This window comes from Centroberyx affinis, unplaced genomic scaffold (genome assembly GCF_046629955.1).
Source record: "Centroberyx affinis isolate AG114_WGS23_722 - 3 ecotype Tasmania unplaced genomic scaffold, CSIRO-AGI_Caff_v1 ptg001093l_1, whole genome shotgun sequence".
Lineage (NCBI taxonomy): Eukaryota > Metazoa > Chordata > Actinopteri > Beryciformes > Berycidae > Centroberyx > Centroberyx affinis.
The window spans coordinates 70,183-88,762 of NW_027279638.1; the positions used below are offsets into that span (position 1 = coordinate 70,183).

Below are 18,580 nucleotides of genomic sequence, written 5' to 3' on the forward strand. Positions count from 1 at the left end.
GAAAGGTAGCTAGGAGATCCCAAAGAGAGAGAGAGGAAAGTTAATGGATGACAGAGAATTTTGTGAGTGAGAAAACAAATGACAGCAGGCATTGCATTGAATGTTTATAATGAATGGTGTTTTAGTAAACTTTTTTTTTAAATTTTCTGTTGTGTCCAGACAGAGTTGCAATGTTTGTCCCTATAAAAATAATAGTATAGTAAATTGTATAAAACAATATAAGGATATTGTAATAAATATTATACTACAAATCTCATAGCAAATCTGTAGGCCCCTAGAGAAATATTCAAGGAATAATATAATGATACCATAGCAGATAAAAGCACCATACAAGTAGGCCTACAATAAGATCATTATAAGCTCACTATTGAGCACCACAGGCACACTATAATCCCTATAGAAATATTGCAAGAATATTAAATTGTGTTGCTTTTTTTGTTAGGGGGACACTACAGTAATACCTGCCCTTATTATTTCATATTCACAATGCTTTCTGACTCATTAGCCACCACAGAAAAGTAGCTGTGTTTAATGTCTGGGCTCAAACTTTCGCATTATCATCTTAATCCGATTTGCCAGATCTGTATCACTACTGCTTTTATAGGATAATAACCTTTTCATTATTGTTGTAATGTGATAAACTGGATCTGTACCTGTCCTTGGTTTTCATGTATAAAGTTATTGTCAAATAAAAACACCACGTGGAAGCTTCACTCAAAAATTCACGGTGACAAAATGCAATCCTGCATGGAAAAGCAGAATAACTGACATTTCAAGGAATCTAAACGGTTGATGCTGCACACTGACAACATGTCTTCAGGTAGAAGAGTGGGGATCCATGGGAACCAGGAGGACTATGTATGAACTGCAAGTCCTGCCAGGCCATGAACTGCTTCTCTCCACGAAAACAGCCACGAAAATGGAGGTGCATGCACTGCAAAAAAAATACCCACCATAACAAGTCATTTAATCTTGCACTGAGCCTTAAAATCATATTTTTCTTATACAAATGAAAAGATAATGACAGTGAAACTACAACAGAAACAAATTGAATTATCTCACTCCTTTAAAGTCACACAGAAATGAAAAATGACTTTTTTGGCTTTTTAGCTCATCATACTATACACCTAATTGACAATCTATGCCAAAAAAAGGGACAACAAATTAACATTATTGCATTTTTATATTGAAATCTCATTACTTTTACTTGCTGGAAAACTTTTGTGGTGACTTTGTGTGTCAGGAGGCATACATAAAAAATTCAGCCAATAAAAGCATCACCGATTTTTGAACAATCCCACCTCTCGGCCCATTCCCTGCCTTTCTCTCCCTGACTGATATCCCAGTGGTTTACACTTTGAATGATCTCTCCCCAATGTCCCACCCCAGTATCCTGTTCCAACAGGAAATACATCCATTTTTTTTTGCACTGTGGGTCTGAGTCATATAAAGTTAAAGGGATGTCAATCAGTTGTCAAAAAAATACTGTGTCAAATTCTGACTGTAAAGTTTAATGTTGTTTTTACCAACTAGCTTATCACTGATTTATACACATATACCTATAATCTACTCATGATTGTGCACTACTTAGGTCAACATACAACTTCTTTCACTAGAAAGACACAACATGGTTTCTGATGAGGACACAAAGCTGAAATCTTGTTTTTTGTATATTTGTCTTTTTTTTTTATAATATCATTTTAGTCTGTAATAGACCACTTCTGAACACAACTGCCGATTTCAAGAGTTTTTTTTTTTTTGCTGTTAATTTGTTACATGATCATAGTGACCCAATGTTCTGGGTCAAAGTTGAGTGATAGAGACTCATGTCTATATGGAATCTGGCTTATTTATTTTCTAAACCCAAGCAGAATGGTGACAGTGGGTTTTTGTGTTTAAAAATGCTGAAACTGTCATGAAGCTATTTGTAAACATGAGAAATAATGTGGTAGTTATTACAAAGTAAACATGAAAATGGTCCATATTGACCAAAACATCACAGAAAAGTTGAAGGCACAGCAGATATTCAGGAATCATTTTATTTAAATAAATAAAGCTCTGAAGTTAAAAACAATTAAAAAAAGAAGAATCATCATATCACCTTGACATGTTGAGGTGGGAGTATATTGCGATGTGACACAATTATACAATACAATAACAAAAGAATACAACACAATGTTCTACTGATATATCACCAGCAATCAGCAGCATCAAAAAATCAGGCTTATTCTTCATATGTTGGTCAAAATAAGAAACCTGTCAAAATACAGAAAACAGCCATCCAACTGGTGATATGGTGATATGCCACAGCCAAGCACTATATGGAGGCAAATCATGGCTCCTCATCCTCTGTGAGGTTTCTCAGTTGGTCACAGAGAGAGATGTTTGGGATGCAACGATACAATACAATAATACAACAATAGAATGTGTGTGTGTGTCTCTCTATGTCCTCTTGCGCCTGAAGAGGCCACAGAGCCAAGAGACCCACTTCTTCTTCTTCTTCTCTTTCAGCTCTGTTGTCGCTGGAGCAACCTGCCGAGTAAAAAAAAATGTCAGATCTTATTTGTACCTGGACGGTTGGTCTGTTCTTCTCTGAGGTAAAATGATATGAAAAGCTGAAACTGATGTTTCCTTTTCCATTGTTTCTGAGCATCATGTTCATACCATAGCAGTAGGAAATGGCCTGTGTTTCAGGAAAGTTACAGTTTACACAGTACCATGGTTAAGGAGTTTTAGCTTTGCAGTAAAACTGCACTGAATGTAGGAAATATTAGGGACATCTTCCTGATATTGAGTTGCAGCCCCACAATCCACATGTCAATTTGTGCTTGCTATAGATTTAATGAGGGAAACCAATAAGGGATAATGGCCTTTACCTGGATTCACCTCATCAGCGTACTTCATGAAAAGAGCAAGTGTCCCTAATATTTTGTCCATTCAGTGTATGCCTTAGGTTTAACACTAACCATGTGCTGCAGACTGTGACTTTGAAAACATGTTGCTTTGAATGGCAGCTCACCTTCAGCTCTGTGCTCCAGAACTCCTCCCTGCTCTCCTTGCGCTCCTTCTGCAGACGCAGCTCCAGCAGGGTCTGGGCTCTCTCTGTTTCCCCCTCCTCTCGCCGGACTGGGATGTTGACACTGAATGGGGTTTCATCTCCGCTCCTGGTGCCTTCAGCAAAGCTCACAGCGGGCTCGAGGTGGTTGAGCATCTCTGTGGCTATGAGGCTGCAGGCCAGCAAGGCGATCTGAGGATCCTCCATCAGCCCTTGTCTGCTCAGCCAGACATTAGGAAGGGCCTGATTCAGAGAGGTTTTGAGGGGCCAGGACAGATCCAGGCTCAGTTTGACCTGCGAGAGGAGAAAGTGGGTGAGTTTATACACTGAATTTATACACTGAATGTACAAGATATTGGGGACATCTTCCTGATATTGAGTTGCGTTATGTCAGTGAAGTGAGTTTGAAGTGAATTCATGTTCCTTTTAAAATTTGATGTTTTTGTTTTAACCCCAAATGAAATCAAAACAAACCTCCTGCTCGGGGTCGGTGAGGCGTTCCAGGTTTCGGAGGAAGACTCTGTTGTGTTGGTACTTGGCCGCATCCTTCTGCAGCAGGGAGTGGATGTGCTGCACCATCTCCTTCTCAAAGGTACGGTTCTGCAGGTTCTGCGGCCGGTACAGAGTCTTATCTCTGCCTCGGAAAAGTTCCACCAGGATGCATCTGATGGTGGACTCCTGCACCACAGCTATTTCCTGTGTTAGAACATAAGATTTTGGTTGGCTCACCTGACCCAGTGCAGATGGAGCTTAGGTAGTTAGGGGTTTCTAATCTTTGACCTGGACTAATATAAATTTGTTGGTACTGTTGGCATGTGAGGAGCCAGTAGAAACAGGCCTGTAATTTAAGGGTTCAAGTTTGGGGTCCCAACCTATAGTTTCACAAACACTTTCTTACACACTGTTTTATTTAGCTGAAGTAAACCTACTGTAGTCAGAAGTGGTTGGACAGCAGCAGAGTCACCAGCCCATGTTTGGGGAGGAGAAGACTGGAGAGATCTGAAGCTATACACAAACCCGTGGTCTCCTCTCCCTCCTGCAGTTCCTTGGACACTGAGCAGAGACCAACCATCTAGCCCATCAGTGACAGGCTTGGTCTCCGCAAACAGTTCTGTCTCTGGGAACTGCTTCATGAAGGCAGCCAGACTGCAGTCGAGGGCCAGAGGGTTCTTGGCTACCGAGCTGTTGTCCGTCGGCGTTTTCACCTCCTCATAGTCGTCACCAACAAAGAAAGTGCCGTCCACCCACACCACATCCCTGTTGGACAAGCGGGGCTTGGTGACTCTGCTGCGGTATTCCAGGATGTCCTGGTCAGTGATCTGGCGCAGAGCCTTCTGAAAGACCTTGGTGCGCCGGATCCAAGTTCCATACTGCTGGAACATTTTCTCCCGCAGAGACTCAGGGAGAAGCTGAGAGAACAGCCTGGTCTCCATCTCATCTCTCTCCCTGGGTGCTAAGAGCAGAAAAGAAGGATCAGTCAAGCAGTGTCATAATAATGGGAGCAGAGAACAAGGAGGTGTGAAGCAGTGTCATAGTGGAGAGTATTTCTAAAGTAAAAAAAATCATGGGACCGGCCAGACCTCCATTCCTCCCCGCAACATGAATCTGGTTGTGTCGAGAACACCTACTGCATGAAGTGCAAGGTATTGTGGGATGTATAGCAATAAATGACCATAGCTTCTTCCATTTGATCACCTTGGTTCGAAGCACCTGACAGGTCGGCCTGCCTGCCTGGCTGGTACATAGTCAGGACGGCCTCGATGATTACATGTGGGATTGAGCAGAGGAGAGCAGGGTCCTTCATCGCCAGCAGTTTCTTCATCTACATCAACAGACCAGGCATTTTTGTTAGAGGCAGTCCAGAAAGATTTGGACCAAGGACAATTTGTATTATTATTATTATTATGGAGTATTTTGTCAAGATAGGGCATTAGGGGTTCAACTCCCGCTGGGACAATCCATTCTGAAAATGCATGTGCTCACAGTATTGCATGAAAAACATATCCAACAAATGGGATGCGATTGTCACTGATATCCAGTTGTACCTGAATAGATGATCCAAAGCTCTTCATGAGGCGGCTCTGGAGCAACACAGCGGCTCTCCTGGTGTTACACAGTGGAGGAGGGAGACTGGTATCCACGGCAACGCCTGGAACTCTCCGTAGGGTCTCCAGAGTCACAGCACTCATCTGGACAAGGAGAGCAGAGGTGATCACAATGGAGAAGAGAAGAGAAGAGAAGAGAAGAACAGAGTTAGATAGTAGTAGTTGTAGTAAGGGTAGTAGTAGTAGCAGTAGCAGCAGCAGTATTAGTAGTAGTAGTAATAATAGTAGTATTAGTAGTACACCTACATGGAGGCACAAGGCCAGCAGTTGTTGCTGATCCAGCCTTCTGACACCAAAGTCATTCAGTGGGTGGAGCTTCAGCATCAGCTGGATGAGCAGATCCTCCACGAGCTCACTGCTGACAGTGAGTGTAGCAGGGAGAGGGAGGCAGTCTGCTGCCGACACCCTCTGTCAAATCACAAGCTGGTAAGCGTTTGCATTTACTTCATCAGCTTTTATGTTAGAACTAACTGACTTCAAAATATTTTCAACTTTTCTCCTCAGCTTGCGTTTCTCTGATTTCTTTTCCTAGCTTTCCTCCCTCTTCTCTGTCTTAGATCATCATTCTAAGATCACAGGAATAGTTTGATAGCCATTGTCAGGACACCATGGCTCCGACCTTTGAACTCTCACTATTGGTTGCTTGTTGGTGATGTAGGAATTTAAGCTTATGTTACTGTTGCAAACACTTTAAGTCTTGAAAATGTCTAAAAATGTAAATGTTACCTACTGTTGTTTTTTTTTTGTTTTTTTTTTACTTTACTGAAATTATACGTGACTGCAAAACTGCAAAACTGTCACTCTGAAAACAATTCTGAATCATTTTTGTCATCATACTTGACAGTTTTATGTTATTCATGTCATGCATTTTAAAATGTGTCAGCTGAACAAAATTAAAATAGAATACAATAAAAACATAAACAAATCTAGACAGGATTAAGTTTAATTGAAAGTAAGTTTAACTCGTCTCACTCACCAGTCTGTCCTGGTTAGGTGACAGCTGATCTGGGACCAGCTGGGCTATGTTCAGAGCCACCAGGTGAGCAACATATTGCTGGAGGATGGGTGAAGAGCCCAACAGAGCTTTCTCCAGCACGGCTCTGGGACCTAAAACCTCCTCCAAGCTGCCCAGGACGCACTTGGCCACCTGCAAATATACACCTTAAATATAATATGATGGCAACATATAGGCCTACTGCTGATCTTACACTGCAATGCATTTTATTTTTGTGTTAACAAGTCATTCAATGTATTTTCACATAATATTTTCAACACATTAAAGGGGATTCCTCCTGCACTTGCAATATTTGAACATGCCGGCAGTACAGTAGTCACCTGGTAGTGTGCAGTGGGCTGGAGGAGACAGTTGGCCTCCTGCTTCTCCTCCGTCACCTGGACCCAGGGGAAGGAGGGAGAGAGGAGGCGCTGTGTGTTCAGAAGGCCATGGGCCTGCAGACAATCCGCAGACTCAAGGGCACAAGGGCTGATCTGGAGAGCACAGAAGACCAACATGAGACAACTTGAGTTTCAACCATTAAGATTTAATGAAGGGGAAGCATGCATGTACTGTATAACTCACCAAGGGAGGGAGCAAAAACATAAGGTGAGATTTGATCAACTATACATGTAATATAAGTCAGTAAGTTTAATAGTTGTAGCATAACGTAATAAAATAATTCTGCAGAAGCCTGAACTGTAACTACTGGAGCATCTTGGATGCTGGATTCAAAGGTTCTCATTTCATATCACATTTAACACACATCCATGATAATATACCTGAACTGCCAGCTGGGAGATGACTTGTTTGAGGGAGTAGCTGTGGACCAGCTCCGTCCAGGTCTGGATCCTGGTGTGGGTCTGGGCCTCAGCTTTCTCCACCTCAGAGGGACCGGAGTCCATGATCTCGACAAGGCAACCTGAACACCATGGAAAATAACATACAGCATGGTATGATACAGCATTTATTCAAGTTATTATAGTACAATATTACTACAGAGAAAGACACCAATAGCTCAATGAAATTTTGAGGCCTCAAAGAAATGCAGCAGGAGCTGTGACAGCAGACAGACTCATATTAAAGCCGTAACTCCCCCATGTGAGGCTGATCAGGGCCTGTTTTCCCAAAAGCATTTTAGTATTAACCAAGAGCATCTTGCTGCTAGGATGCTTTTGAGATCCTGATCCCAATACATTGCTATCTACACAGAGAATTATCCGATTTCACCTGTTTTTCCCTCTTACAACATCAAACTTGTGTTACAAGAGGGAAAAGTGTCAAATTTGAGCTTTGCAGTGTAAGTCTAGCTATAGTGTTTTATTTGGTGCCTATCTGACAATATAAATAACTGTAACACTTCACTGACACTTAGGATGCTAAAACTTAGGATTTGTATTAGGTTTGAACAGGTTAAGCAAGTGAAAAAAGTCATACCTTTGCAGGGTCTTGGAGAAGGTGGTTACTGATAAGTAAGTGGTGAATGCACGCTCAAAGCAACAGCAGACAACAAGGTGAAAACACAGTCAGTAGCAGTCTTGAAGACGTGGTGTGTACGCAGAGTGAATCCATGTAAACTGACACACAAGGCGCATCTTGGACCTGAAACTCTGATTCCATAGATTCTAAACTCTACAACTCTCCATTGTGCCCTGTGACATCACAGTTCAGTGTTGAAGAGATGCTGCTAAAATGGAAATGCTCTATTTTTATAGCTCAGTGTATTTATTTCATTTTATTTTATTTTATTTTATTTTATTTCTGGGGCAGTCCATGCTGGCAGCTTGGAGGAGCAGGGAAAACAATAGGTGGGGTCAGTGGAGGCAGATAGGATTTGCCTTGATGCCGCTCCATTAAAAACAAAGACACAGATGACAATGAAGTACATGAGATAACAGTCATACAGAATACCATACATACACACCTAAAACACATGTGCCAAATCCACACCTACGCATTATTCTTACACTGTGCAAAGAATTGCCCACCCTTTAATAAAGTGACCTAATGCCTTACAAAGGCTCTTCATTTACCTGACTTCTAATGCTTCCTTTAAGAATCACCTAGCCTGCACATTCAGGTGACAAACAGTCTCTGTGTAGGTGCCATTATGGAGGTGAGGTTGGACAGCTAATGTTCTGGTACCTCTTCCTAGAAGGAAGGGGTTTGAAGAAAGAACTGGCAGGGTGTGAAGGGTTGGTGGACAGTCTCTCCCTGTGAATACAGGTGGCCTATGGCGCTCACAGCCAGTGATCTTATATGATGTGCTTGCAACTCTCTCCAGCTGCTTCCTCTCTTGAGCTGTTGTATTGACATACCATGTTGTGATGGAGAGGGTTAGCACACTCTCAGTGACAGCCCTATAAAAGTGAACCATAGCTTCCAGGGTCACAACAAATTTACTGAGCTGACACAGGAAGAAAAGTCTGTGATGGGCCTTGCTGATTATAATGCTGGTGTTGGCCTCCCGCTTCAGTGTATGGGAGATGGCAGTCCCAAGAGATGTAGATATATACATATATATATATATATGTAAATTCTTAAACAACAAGGCAAGTTCAATTATGAGAGCATGCCAGGGTTTGGTGGTTTTGTGTTGCTAATTATGTACTATTTGCCATTGCCTTGAATTTTCAAGAGAGGGGTCCATATTAGATATAGGATCCTGGGATCCATGCAATGAGATTAGCATGGAAAACCAATTACGCTACCGCGGGGGATGGTGGCAAATTATGGAAGTCGTCAACATTATATGTTTTTTTCTTATTTGTTTTTTTTATGTTTAAGAATGACATAACCAGATTTAGGAAATGTGAAATTGAATCAATAAATATGACTGATCATGCCCCAAGTTGAAACTAGATTTGGAAGTTGAAAGAGGGAAGACACTGTGGAGGTTAAATAACTCTTTACTAAAGGATAAAAATTTTAAAGATAAAATTCGGCAAGCTATGGGACAATATTTTCAGAATAATGACAATGGACAGGTTACACCCATTAGATTGTGGGAAGCTGAAGCAAAACATACATGAAAAAACAGGAGATCAAAATATTCCACACGACAAAAGTATTATGATAGCAGTCCGAAAGCATTAAAGCTCTTGGCATTTAAGTTAAAAAAAAAAAAAAAACAGAAGGAGAGAACTATAATTTCTAAAATTAAGGATGAAAACTGATCAAACTGAAAAATGTTTTCTGAAATATTACCAAAATCTATATAAAGTAACAGATAGGAATGATAAGGGGCTGAAGTTTTATTTGAATTCTTTAGATTTAACCAAAGTGTCAGAGGACCAAAACTGTCAACTAATTTGACATTCATTTATATTTGAAACGTGCGAAGCATTTGGATTTTATGAAAAGTTTATTGCATGGTTAAAAAGAATGTATCAACATCCAAATGCAAGAATTAGAGTAAACAGGACACTTTCTGAAGTATTTAAACTAACAGGAGGCACAAGGGGACCCTTTGTCACCACAGATTTTTGCGATATGTATAGAGTAGGGTTTGGTGTTATTGCATTGCATATGTCTTCAATTTGAAATACTTCAAAGGTGCAATATTAGTGACTAAGCTGCAGGCTCTGACTTTGTGTTTCAACAGAGGAGTGCTTGACAGATAAGGCGGAGCTGTCTGCCTTATCTGACATAACTTACGGATGGAGAATTGAGCCTGACCCACACAGCAGTATGTATATTGGGACAGAGACATTTTATTAAGCACACATTCATTCATATAATGTGAGATTTCTGTCAAAAGGCTAAACTTGTAAGAAGGGTAAAAATGTAAAAAAATTAATTAATTAATTAATTAATAAAAAGAAGCAATTTCACCAAACAGATGCAGTTTTGCCTGATCTCTGCATTGTGGTTTGATTATGAAATTCAATGGGTGTCTATTTTGAGTGCTTTTTCCATTAGGCTCCACTAATGGGCCTTGCACTGCAGTGTGGCATTATGATAAATGTGCTGTGGATGCCCAGTGGTTGCGGCATCACGATAACCACAGTCTCTCTTCCAACTCACTGGATTCACTCTGCTCCGTTCCATGGTAGAGAAATCAATATGTTACGACGCCCTGTTGCTAACTGACCTAAATTTCATTGTTGTATTATTTTATCAAAGAATTTCATAGCTGCCCACATTATGACAAATAACTGGACTTGATTGACCCATGCAATTTGATTGACCAATGAAACTCATGCCCTGTATTAGGGCATGAGGGGAATATTTCGTGGGGTGCTGAACCACCAAGGGCCCCACAAGCCATGTATATAAATTTGTAATTGAATTGTAAATTTGCACCCTGAGACACATTTGCATACTATGTTGGATTTCTTCAAAAGTTGTACATTGAGCAATTTTTGGTATGGTTTGCCTAACCTATATGATGCGGTGGGCATTTGACTGGGTGGGTACTTGACTAAGCAGATGCACAATATACAGTATACAGTATAGTGCAGGGTTGCATGGTGACTGCTGGCTGTGTGCGAGGGTCATAGTTCATGCTTGCCTTGCCCTGGTACCTCACTGGTCATATATCTTGTCTAGGAATTATTAATTCTCCAGTTGACTTAACTTTGTTTGTTAGCCCCAGAGACTTCTGAACAACTGCCCTGTCTCTGTAAACTTGACTGAAAACACACAGGTGTCCGAGATGGGATGTCCAAGACAGGATCTGAGCTGTGTCCATCTTCTCTGAAATGAGCCCTGCTTCTTTAAAAATACCATTAATACTTTGTAAGTACTGAAAATGCATGCAACCTGCAGAAGGCGGTCATACTGGGGAAAGTGAAAAGATATAATCACCAACACTATTCTCTACCATTGAAAATGATTGTGTCTGTGATCAACACCATATCACTGTGCCATCAGACCAAGTGACCATGGTTCCCCAAAAGCTATGAAAAGTGATTCAGTGTCTGGTCAAAGGTTAGAAAGTATATAAAATGGATAGCACAACATAAAAATATAGTGATTAGAGAACCAACAGAGCAGGCAGCAGACAATTTGTGTCTGCTCTGCACCCTAAAATATAAATTCAACACAGTTCAACTCTGCATGTTTCACATTTAATATATCAAAATATACAATTGATGAACATTACATTGTATAATATCAAACATTTAAAGAATAATAACAAACTATTCAAAATATAATTTCAATCTATTATGATAATTGTACAAAAATCCTGTTTCATAACAAATTGTGCCAAACACACACACACACTGTTTGACTTACTCTGATATTTGAAATCTTTAAACTTACATTGCACTAATTTAAATCACATTGGTTAGCCAGCCTGACTATGTAAATCATAACGATGTTCCGATGATCAACCTGAAAATTGTGGACTATATGACAACAGCATTATCGTGCATCCTGATAGTTTAGATCTAGCCACAACAAAAGTAACCTGACCTCAATCCTAAACTTTTACCCTTTTAATAAACAGGGACTTTAGAAAATCAGCAGTTTGAGGTATCACTGATGAGCCTGCAGGCCAGGATACGTTGATGGCCTCACTTCTTCATGAAGTGGCTCAAGACGTCCATGGGCAGGGGGAAGATAATGGTGGAGTTCTTCTCTGCTGCGATGGTGTTGAGGGTCTGCAGGTAGCGAAGCTGCAGGGCAGACGGAGACTCTGCGATCACCAGGGACGCCTCCTTCAGGGCGCGGGACGCGTTCATCTCACCCTCTGCTGCAATCACCTAGTAGTAGAGTAGACCAAGTAGATCAAGAAAGAGAAATTAGGATCACAACACAATAGGCAGTCTATTTATTTCCCTTAACAACATTACATTATGTATTTGTGTGTACTTGGGCTAGATAGATAATGAAGTGCAATACATGCAGACACAGCTTTTTTGATATAACTTAATTTTCAGTGCTTAAAAATGGTCAAAAAATAACAATGGGGTGGATGAGATGCTAATGATGAATGAATGGGATTTGTTTTGATTTTGTCTGCAGTTCAGCCTATTTTGTATGGCAGGGAATCAGTGAGTCACATTGTTTAGAAAGCTGTCTGAAACACCTCTGAAAAATGCTGTAGTCAATAATGCACTTTTAATATTTTTTGGGGATAATTGTGCAGCCCTTGTGTTTACATGCTGTCTTTTACATGCTTATATGTGTGTGCATGTGTATCCATGTGTGTTGCATGTCCTGACCTTGGCTCTGGCCTCTCGTGCAGCCTCTGCCTCAGCAGCCATGGCTCTCTGCAGCTGAACGGGCAGCTTCACATCCTTAATCTCCACACGCTCCACCTTGATGCCCCAGTTGTCTGTGGCCTCATCCAGGCTCATCTGCAAAAGAGGGGAAGAGCTTACACTTGTAGAATATAGTGTAAGAGGGCGAACTAGCAAGGTGTGTGGTTGGGGTTGACTAAACCTGTTTACTCTCTGGAGATGAAAGCATCTCCACCTCTCTTTTTTCTGATCAGCTCTACTCTTGTTTTCTCACTCTTCATTCACTCGTTCAGTTCTGTATTCATTTCTCTCACCTCATTCATATTATATCCCAGCTCATCAACTCCCTCATCTTAAATGGGTTGAATTTGCTGATAGTTTTGGACTGCAGCTGACTGTTTTGCCCTATAGAGGGCACCTTTTTCAGTTTTTACAGATGCCTTGCAATGATCAGAAAAACTGTTGTACATTTGAACTGTAACAGTGGCTATGCTGGTCAAAAGTCAAAGTAATTCAAGCGCAAACAAGTGGATGCACTGTTGACACAAATGTCAGTGTAGTTGTCTTGATATACAACAAATCGTGACTGGATATTATGGAGAAATAACAATAAACAAGAATAATCTTTGCAGATAATCTTTGTAATAATGGAAATAAATACATTATATACGCCACTGGAAAGATAATCCTAAAATGAGATCTGCCTAATTACTGATTACCTCTTTATGAGAAGTTATTGATCAATACAAATTTAAACACCAACTGTTTTCTGTTTCTTCTTTTACATTACTTCTCAGACCACAAGTTAATGGAGTTGACATTAAGGAGATGGAGCTGATGGAGCTTTCACATCCCTTTTATAATTTTTGTTTATGTAAAGTAATCTGAAATGCAATTATAGCTCCTGAGAAATTAAATGTAGTCAGATTACACATTTGTAAACAGTATACTGAGTTGAGCACAGCTTATTTTTGTATACTCTGATTATATAATTGAAAAATTATTACAGTTACAAATGCCCAACATTGATTATAGTTTGTTTTCAGCTTCATTTCTGTGTGTGGTCTCAAGGGTTCAATTGGCTCTAAGTTCACTGGCTTTAGCTCTAACTGGACTTCAGGTGGTGTACCTGCATGCTGTGGGAGATTCCCTCGCGGTCAGACAAGACCTCAGCCAGGTTCTTAGTTCCCAGGACATTTCTGAGGGTGGTTTGGGCCAGCAGACGGGTGGAGAAGTCGGCATTAGACACGTTGGCCACAGAGGAGATGGGGTCACTGACCCGGAAGTACACCACTCCGTCCACACACACTGTGACTGAGTCCTTGGTCAGGATCTAGGATAGAAACACATTATGTCAGTGTATGTGTGTGTGTGTGTGTGTGTGTGTGTGTGTGTGTGTGTGTGTGTGTGTGTGTGTGTGTGTGTGTATGAGAGAGAGAGAGAGAGAGAGAGAGAGAGAGAGAGTCACTCAGTTGATGAGTTAAAGTTACACCATATGAGATTCTTTCAGAATCAGTGTAGAATCCACAGATTTTTACTGATTTACTGACTACTACAGTACTGCTACAGTATATCCTTGCTATAATGCTTGCTATACATTTTTTTGCTGTTTGTACTGATCATACCTCTTGTGGTGGGATATCAAATGAGACGGTTCTCAGGTCCACTTTCACAAAGGAATCGGTGCAAGGCATAATAAAGAAAATTCCTGAAGACGAAAGAGGAAAAAAAGTGAGGAACATGAATTATCAGTGAAATATTACCGTGAAATATAAATATTAATGTCAGTCTAAATTTACTATGATAATCTGTCCTTTTGTCCACTAATTATGTCCATCCAGGTCTTTTGTTGGTCACTTGGTCAATAAAATAAATCTGTAGTGTTGCTACCTGGTCCTTTAGCCTTGCGGTCCGTGATGCGGCCCAGCCTGAACATGACAGCGCGCTCATACTCCTGAACAATCTGGAACAGAGCGGACATCCACAACACAAGTTTAACCATCCACACTTAAAGGTCATAGAGGCTTCTGCATTGCAACCCACTGCTGCTCATTTACTGAGTTGACTCACCTTGAGACAAAACCAGATGGTGATGGGGAAGAGGCAGACTGTAAAGATGCCAGAGATTATGACTATGATCCAACCAACGCATCCCAAAGATCCTGTTTGTTCAGCTAGAGAGAGAGAGAGAGAGGGAGAGAGAGAGAGAGAGAGAGAGGTATGTTTTGAAATTAAACTGAAAATGAAACGGAGAGGACAGACTTTTTATCTGACTAGTGTCCTGGTGTGATTACAAAAGGCGAAGAGGACATTACCAAAGAATAACATGACTCATTCAGACACATGACAATTTGAAGATTTGTCATAACAAGCAGACTTGTGGCCAGAAGGTCGCCAATTCGAATGCGGGTCGAATCCGTGGACTGGCTTGGAAAATGCGGGTGGGGGGAGTGAATACTGTGTGATGGTTAAGAAAATCTCTATGATAACAATAATAATTAATGTGACAGTTCTCCTCATAATCATAATTACCATCATTCATGACTGCTTTCAATAATATGTTCCTGATTAGATCAAACACCAATACTGGCAGGTGGGCCCTCGGCTTGTTTACACACACACACATACACACACACACACACACACAGCGCAAACAGTAGTGTTTACTCATGGAACAACATCTTTGGAGTGCCTCTTTGGTGATAAAGGGAGTCATTAGGAAAGGGAAGGGTCTGCATGTCGTATTGTGTCACATTTTCCATCTCAAATGACATGATATTTCCGTCTGTATCTCAGAGAGAGTGCGCTTCAGTTGTGTGTTTCGCAACAAAGCCACAACGCGCCTAAAGGTCACAAGTTCTTAAAGCACATAAGAGAAATTCACACACATATGCATAAGTGAATTTATAGGTGATACCCGAGCACCCTACATACACAACTGTACTGTTAGTGTAGAATTACATTTTGGTTATCATTTCCTTGGGCCAAATATTATAAAAAGCAGCATTGCTTTCTCTTTCTTATTTTCAAACCACAGCAAAAAAAAAAATTCATGCATTGCTACTGAAATGTATTGACATTTTGGTGTTAAAACCATAAAGAAAATCAGAAAAATGGTTTTAACAGCAAAATGTTTGTTTTCACTAATTTTGTGCAAGGCTTTGACCTCACTGTCTCCCATTGGCACCAGCATAAAGGATTACTTTATGCTGGGCAATACTGGGCAAATTGATGCAAGTGAATTCTCTTCCTGAAAAATGTTATGGGTGTTTAAGTTAACAGTTTATGACTGTCTTTGGTATTAATCCCTTAAACTCCATTCATTGTTTTATGAAATAACCAAAATAACCATGGAAAAAAATCTTTGTTTTTTCACAGTTTTTTCAGTTTATGAGGATTTTTTCCATGTAATCATAGCTTGCACAATGCCACTTTCATAGGCCACGACACTTTGTATCTATGTTGAGTAGCAAACTAAAACATTGCCAAGTTTTGACTATAAAACTGGGTTAGCTGGTAAATCAGTAACACATTTCCCACAAGGATCAGCATAATAAAGAGCTCCACAACAAGATATCTAAAAAAAATATAAATAAAAAAACCAGTGGCACCTATAAAAAAAAATTTTTGCCGAGATGAAAGTACTTGACTTGGACTTTTTGAGGAAGGAATTCTAACTGGAAATATTAATCAATAGACTTTAACAAACTAAATTGATGTTTTATTGACAGCACACCAACAACCAATTGAACGTGGATGCATGTAAATGAAATGTACACAGCTACCTATGTTACATGATCCTGTCCAACAGGTTGCCGATAGGAAAGACCTGGAAAACTATTATCCATGCTGCAAAGGATCTTATATGAAAACAAGCTCTTATCAACAACTAAAGGAACATTTACACAAGCCAAACCAGACTCTGTAATATGACGCTTCTCCCTGTCCATATGGATCAGATTCAAATTACACAGACAGTAATCAAGGAAGTCATGGATACAGACGTGGATAGACGCAGGGACACACACACACACACACACACACATACACACACACACAGTCACATGCTTTTGTGGCTCTTAGTTTCTGTGACATGTGACTTCTGTCTCTATGACGATGAAGCTATACTCTGCTCTAGCTCCTATACCTGTTTTCTACCTGCACAGGTGAGGCACGGCACACTTGACTCACACAACTGTTAACATAATAACATAATCTGTAACTACAACATGGGACACAGAGTCCAGGGAACAGTAAACACCTGCTTTGTTGATCTATGACTTTCATCCAAGTTGATAATATTTTACTCTCCCAAACCAACAACAGCAGTCATGTTTCTCCACAAAGCTCAGCAGGCAGACAAGAAGTGAGTGAGAAAGGTTGTGTCTCTTACATATTAACTCGTCTTTGCTCTGTCCCCTTCTCTTCTGGCTTTCAATCTGGTCTTCCATTTCCATGTGCTGGTTGACGGCTCCTCTACCAACTAAAACTGAGTGAGGAAGTGTGTGTGATAGAGGTTAGTGTGTGTAGGAGTGCACTAAGTGAGGAGGGAGTCACCCAGCTTTTTAAAGCAGCATTGCTACAATATAATATGGGTCAGGAAGGGTGTGGCTTGGGCTCTGAGTTGATCATCAACAAACTGTAATAATTGTGACACTGACAGGAGGTCATGGAACAATCTGAGTGTCTGTGAAATATTGTATTTAATTTCTTTTGTCCAAATATTATAACAAGCAGCGTTATTTTCTCTTTCTTTAATGAATTTCCAAACCACAGCTAAACAAAATTTCAATGAAACTCCCACACACTGAGCTGCTGCATTGTTATTGAAAATTTACTGTTTCGCTGTTCAAAACCTAAAGAAAATCAGAAAGATGAAGGTTTTAACACGAAAAAGTTATTTTTCACTAGCAAGTGTGTGGCAGTTTATTTGAAATTTCGTGCAAGGCTTTGACCTCATTGTCTCCCATTCGCACCCGCATAAAGGTAAGAATATGTGTGCAAAAGATTTGTCTCAAAAACCACAGCTTAACCAGTGGAAATGCAGCTTGTTGCTGACAACGTTGTGTCACTATTAAAACAAAGGTTTCACCATTGTTTTACATTAAAGTGCAATATAAGAGCATTACTGCACATTGATGCAAGTGAATTCATTATTGGAAAGGGTTATGTGCATTTTAGTTTAAAATTTATGAGGAGAACAAGCTGTCTGTGAAATATTGTATGGTATTAATCCCTTAAAATGCATAAAAAAGGGACACTTTATGAAATAATCTTTTTTTTTTCTGTTCAAAGTAGCTTAAATAAAGGAAGTAATATTCAATAATAGTATATTGTTTGTATAGATTAAGCCTGTGTATTCTTTCCATGGTGCATAAATATACACTGTAACAGCTTTTCACTGCTCATTCTTGCTATTTTATAGGGAAGCCAGATAAACTCCTACCATAACAACTTACATTTTAACAGACAGCGACATAGCATCCCATACATAACATACCACAAGATCCCACGTAATAGTCACAGATACAGTTCTTATATGAAGATACTTAGGACATCAGTCAGGACCATCCCCACCCTGCACAGGTCATTCAGGGCTTCCTCTCATGCCAAGCCTTACCTAATGTTGTTTTAATCAAAACTTGACAGTCTTTAATATAATTTCATATCAATCCATTGTCATCTCTCATTCACATTTTGACTTGTGGAGTCAAAATGTGAATGTGCTGCTGTGCAAATACTTACACCTCTCATGCTGATTTTTTTGCTTGCCCATCACCCTGCTTGATTTCCCGTGCAATGATCTGATACCCTTTTCTAAATTTGCATCTGCCTGAATGGGATACTTGAGCAGAAAAGGCAGGGGGTAATACCTGAAGCCTCACAACTAAATGAGACTTAGCAAGCTGATGGTGTGGTCTTGCAGCTAGTGAAGCCACAGTTTACCTTGGTAATGTGTGCTGCAGGAAAGCAGAACTTCACATTGTTTTAGTTTGTCAATAGAAAATAACTCACTCCATGATTTCCCATTGTGGCCTCTGCAGAGGGAAATCTTACTATTCCCTACAGCATTGAACATTGCTCCATAAATGGACAGTTTGCTTATAGTAGTTCTTTACTGTATAATGCAATGGTGAACTTTCCCTCATTTCATTTCCCTCTAGAATGAGGAAGTCTGAAAGGCTGAACTGTGTGTATGTGGATATTTCAAAATAAGCCCACTTGCAACTTTGGA

The 18,580-nt window shown here is 40.2% G+C and overlaps 1 protein-coding gene across 2 annotated transcripts; it reads right to left on the reverse strand.

Moving 5' to 3' along the window:
- Positions 1 to 11,218: 11,218 nt before the first annotated feature.
- stoml3b (stomatin (EPB72)-like 3b) lies at positions 11,219 to 16,872 on the reverse strand. Of its 2 annotated transcripts, XM_071523477.1 has the most exons (8): positions 16,739 to 16,817; positions 14,927 to 14,950; positions 14,416 to 14,507; positions 14,236 to 14,308; positions 13,971 to 14,053; positions 13,475 to 13,678; positions 12,328 to 12,462; positions 11,219 to 11,865 (listed from the first exon to the last, which is right to left on the reverse strand). In XM_071523477.1, exons 1-8 carry the CDS (start codon positions 16,800 to 16,802, stop codon positions 11,677 to 11,679), a joined length of 864 nt encoding a protein of 287 aa, XP_071379578.1. In that variant the 5' UTR covers positions 16,803 to 16,817; the 3' UTR covers positions 11,219 to 11,676. The 2 variants fall into 2 exon arrangements, with proteins under 2 accessions (XP_071379578.1, XP_071379577.1); XM_071523476.1 differs by lacking the exon at positions 14,927 to 14,950 and having other exon boundaries at positions 11,224 to 11,865; positions 14,416 to 14,519; positions 16,739 to 16,872.
- Positions 16,873 to 18,580: the final 1,708 nt, after the last annotated feature.

Excerpts from the sequence above, each read along its gene's own strand:
- stoml3b (XM_071523477.1), bottom strand. The coding sequence starts at position 16,802 with ATGGAAATGGAAGACCAGATTGAAAGCCAGAAGAGAAGGGGACAGAGC. Across the intron at positions 13,679-13,970 it reads TTGATATCCCACCACAAGAG|ATCCTGACCAAGGACTCAGT; the intron begins GTATGATCAGTA and ends TTTCTATCCTAG. Across the intron at positions 11,866-12,327 it reads CACGAGAGGCCAGAGCCAAG|GTGATTGCAGCAGAGGGTGA; the intron begins GTCAGGACATGC and ends CTCTACTACTAG.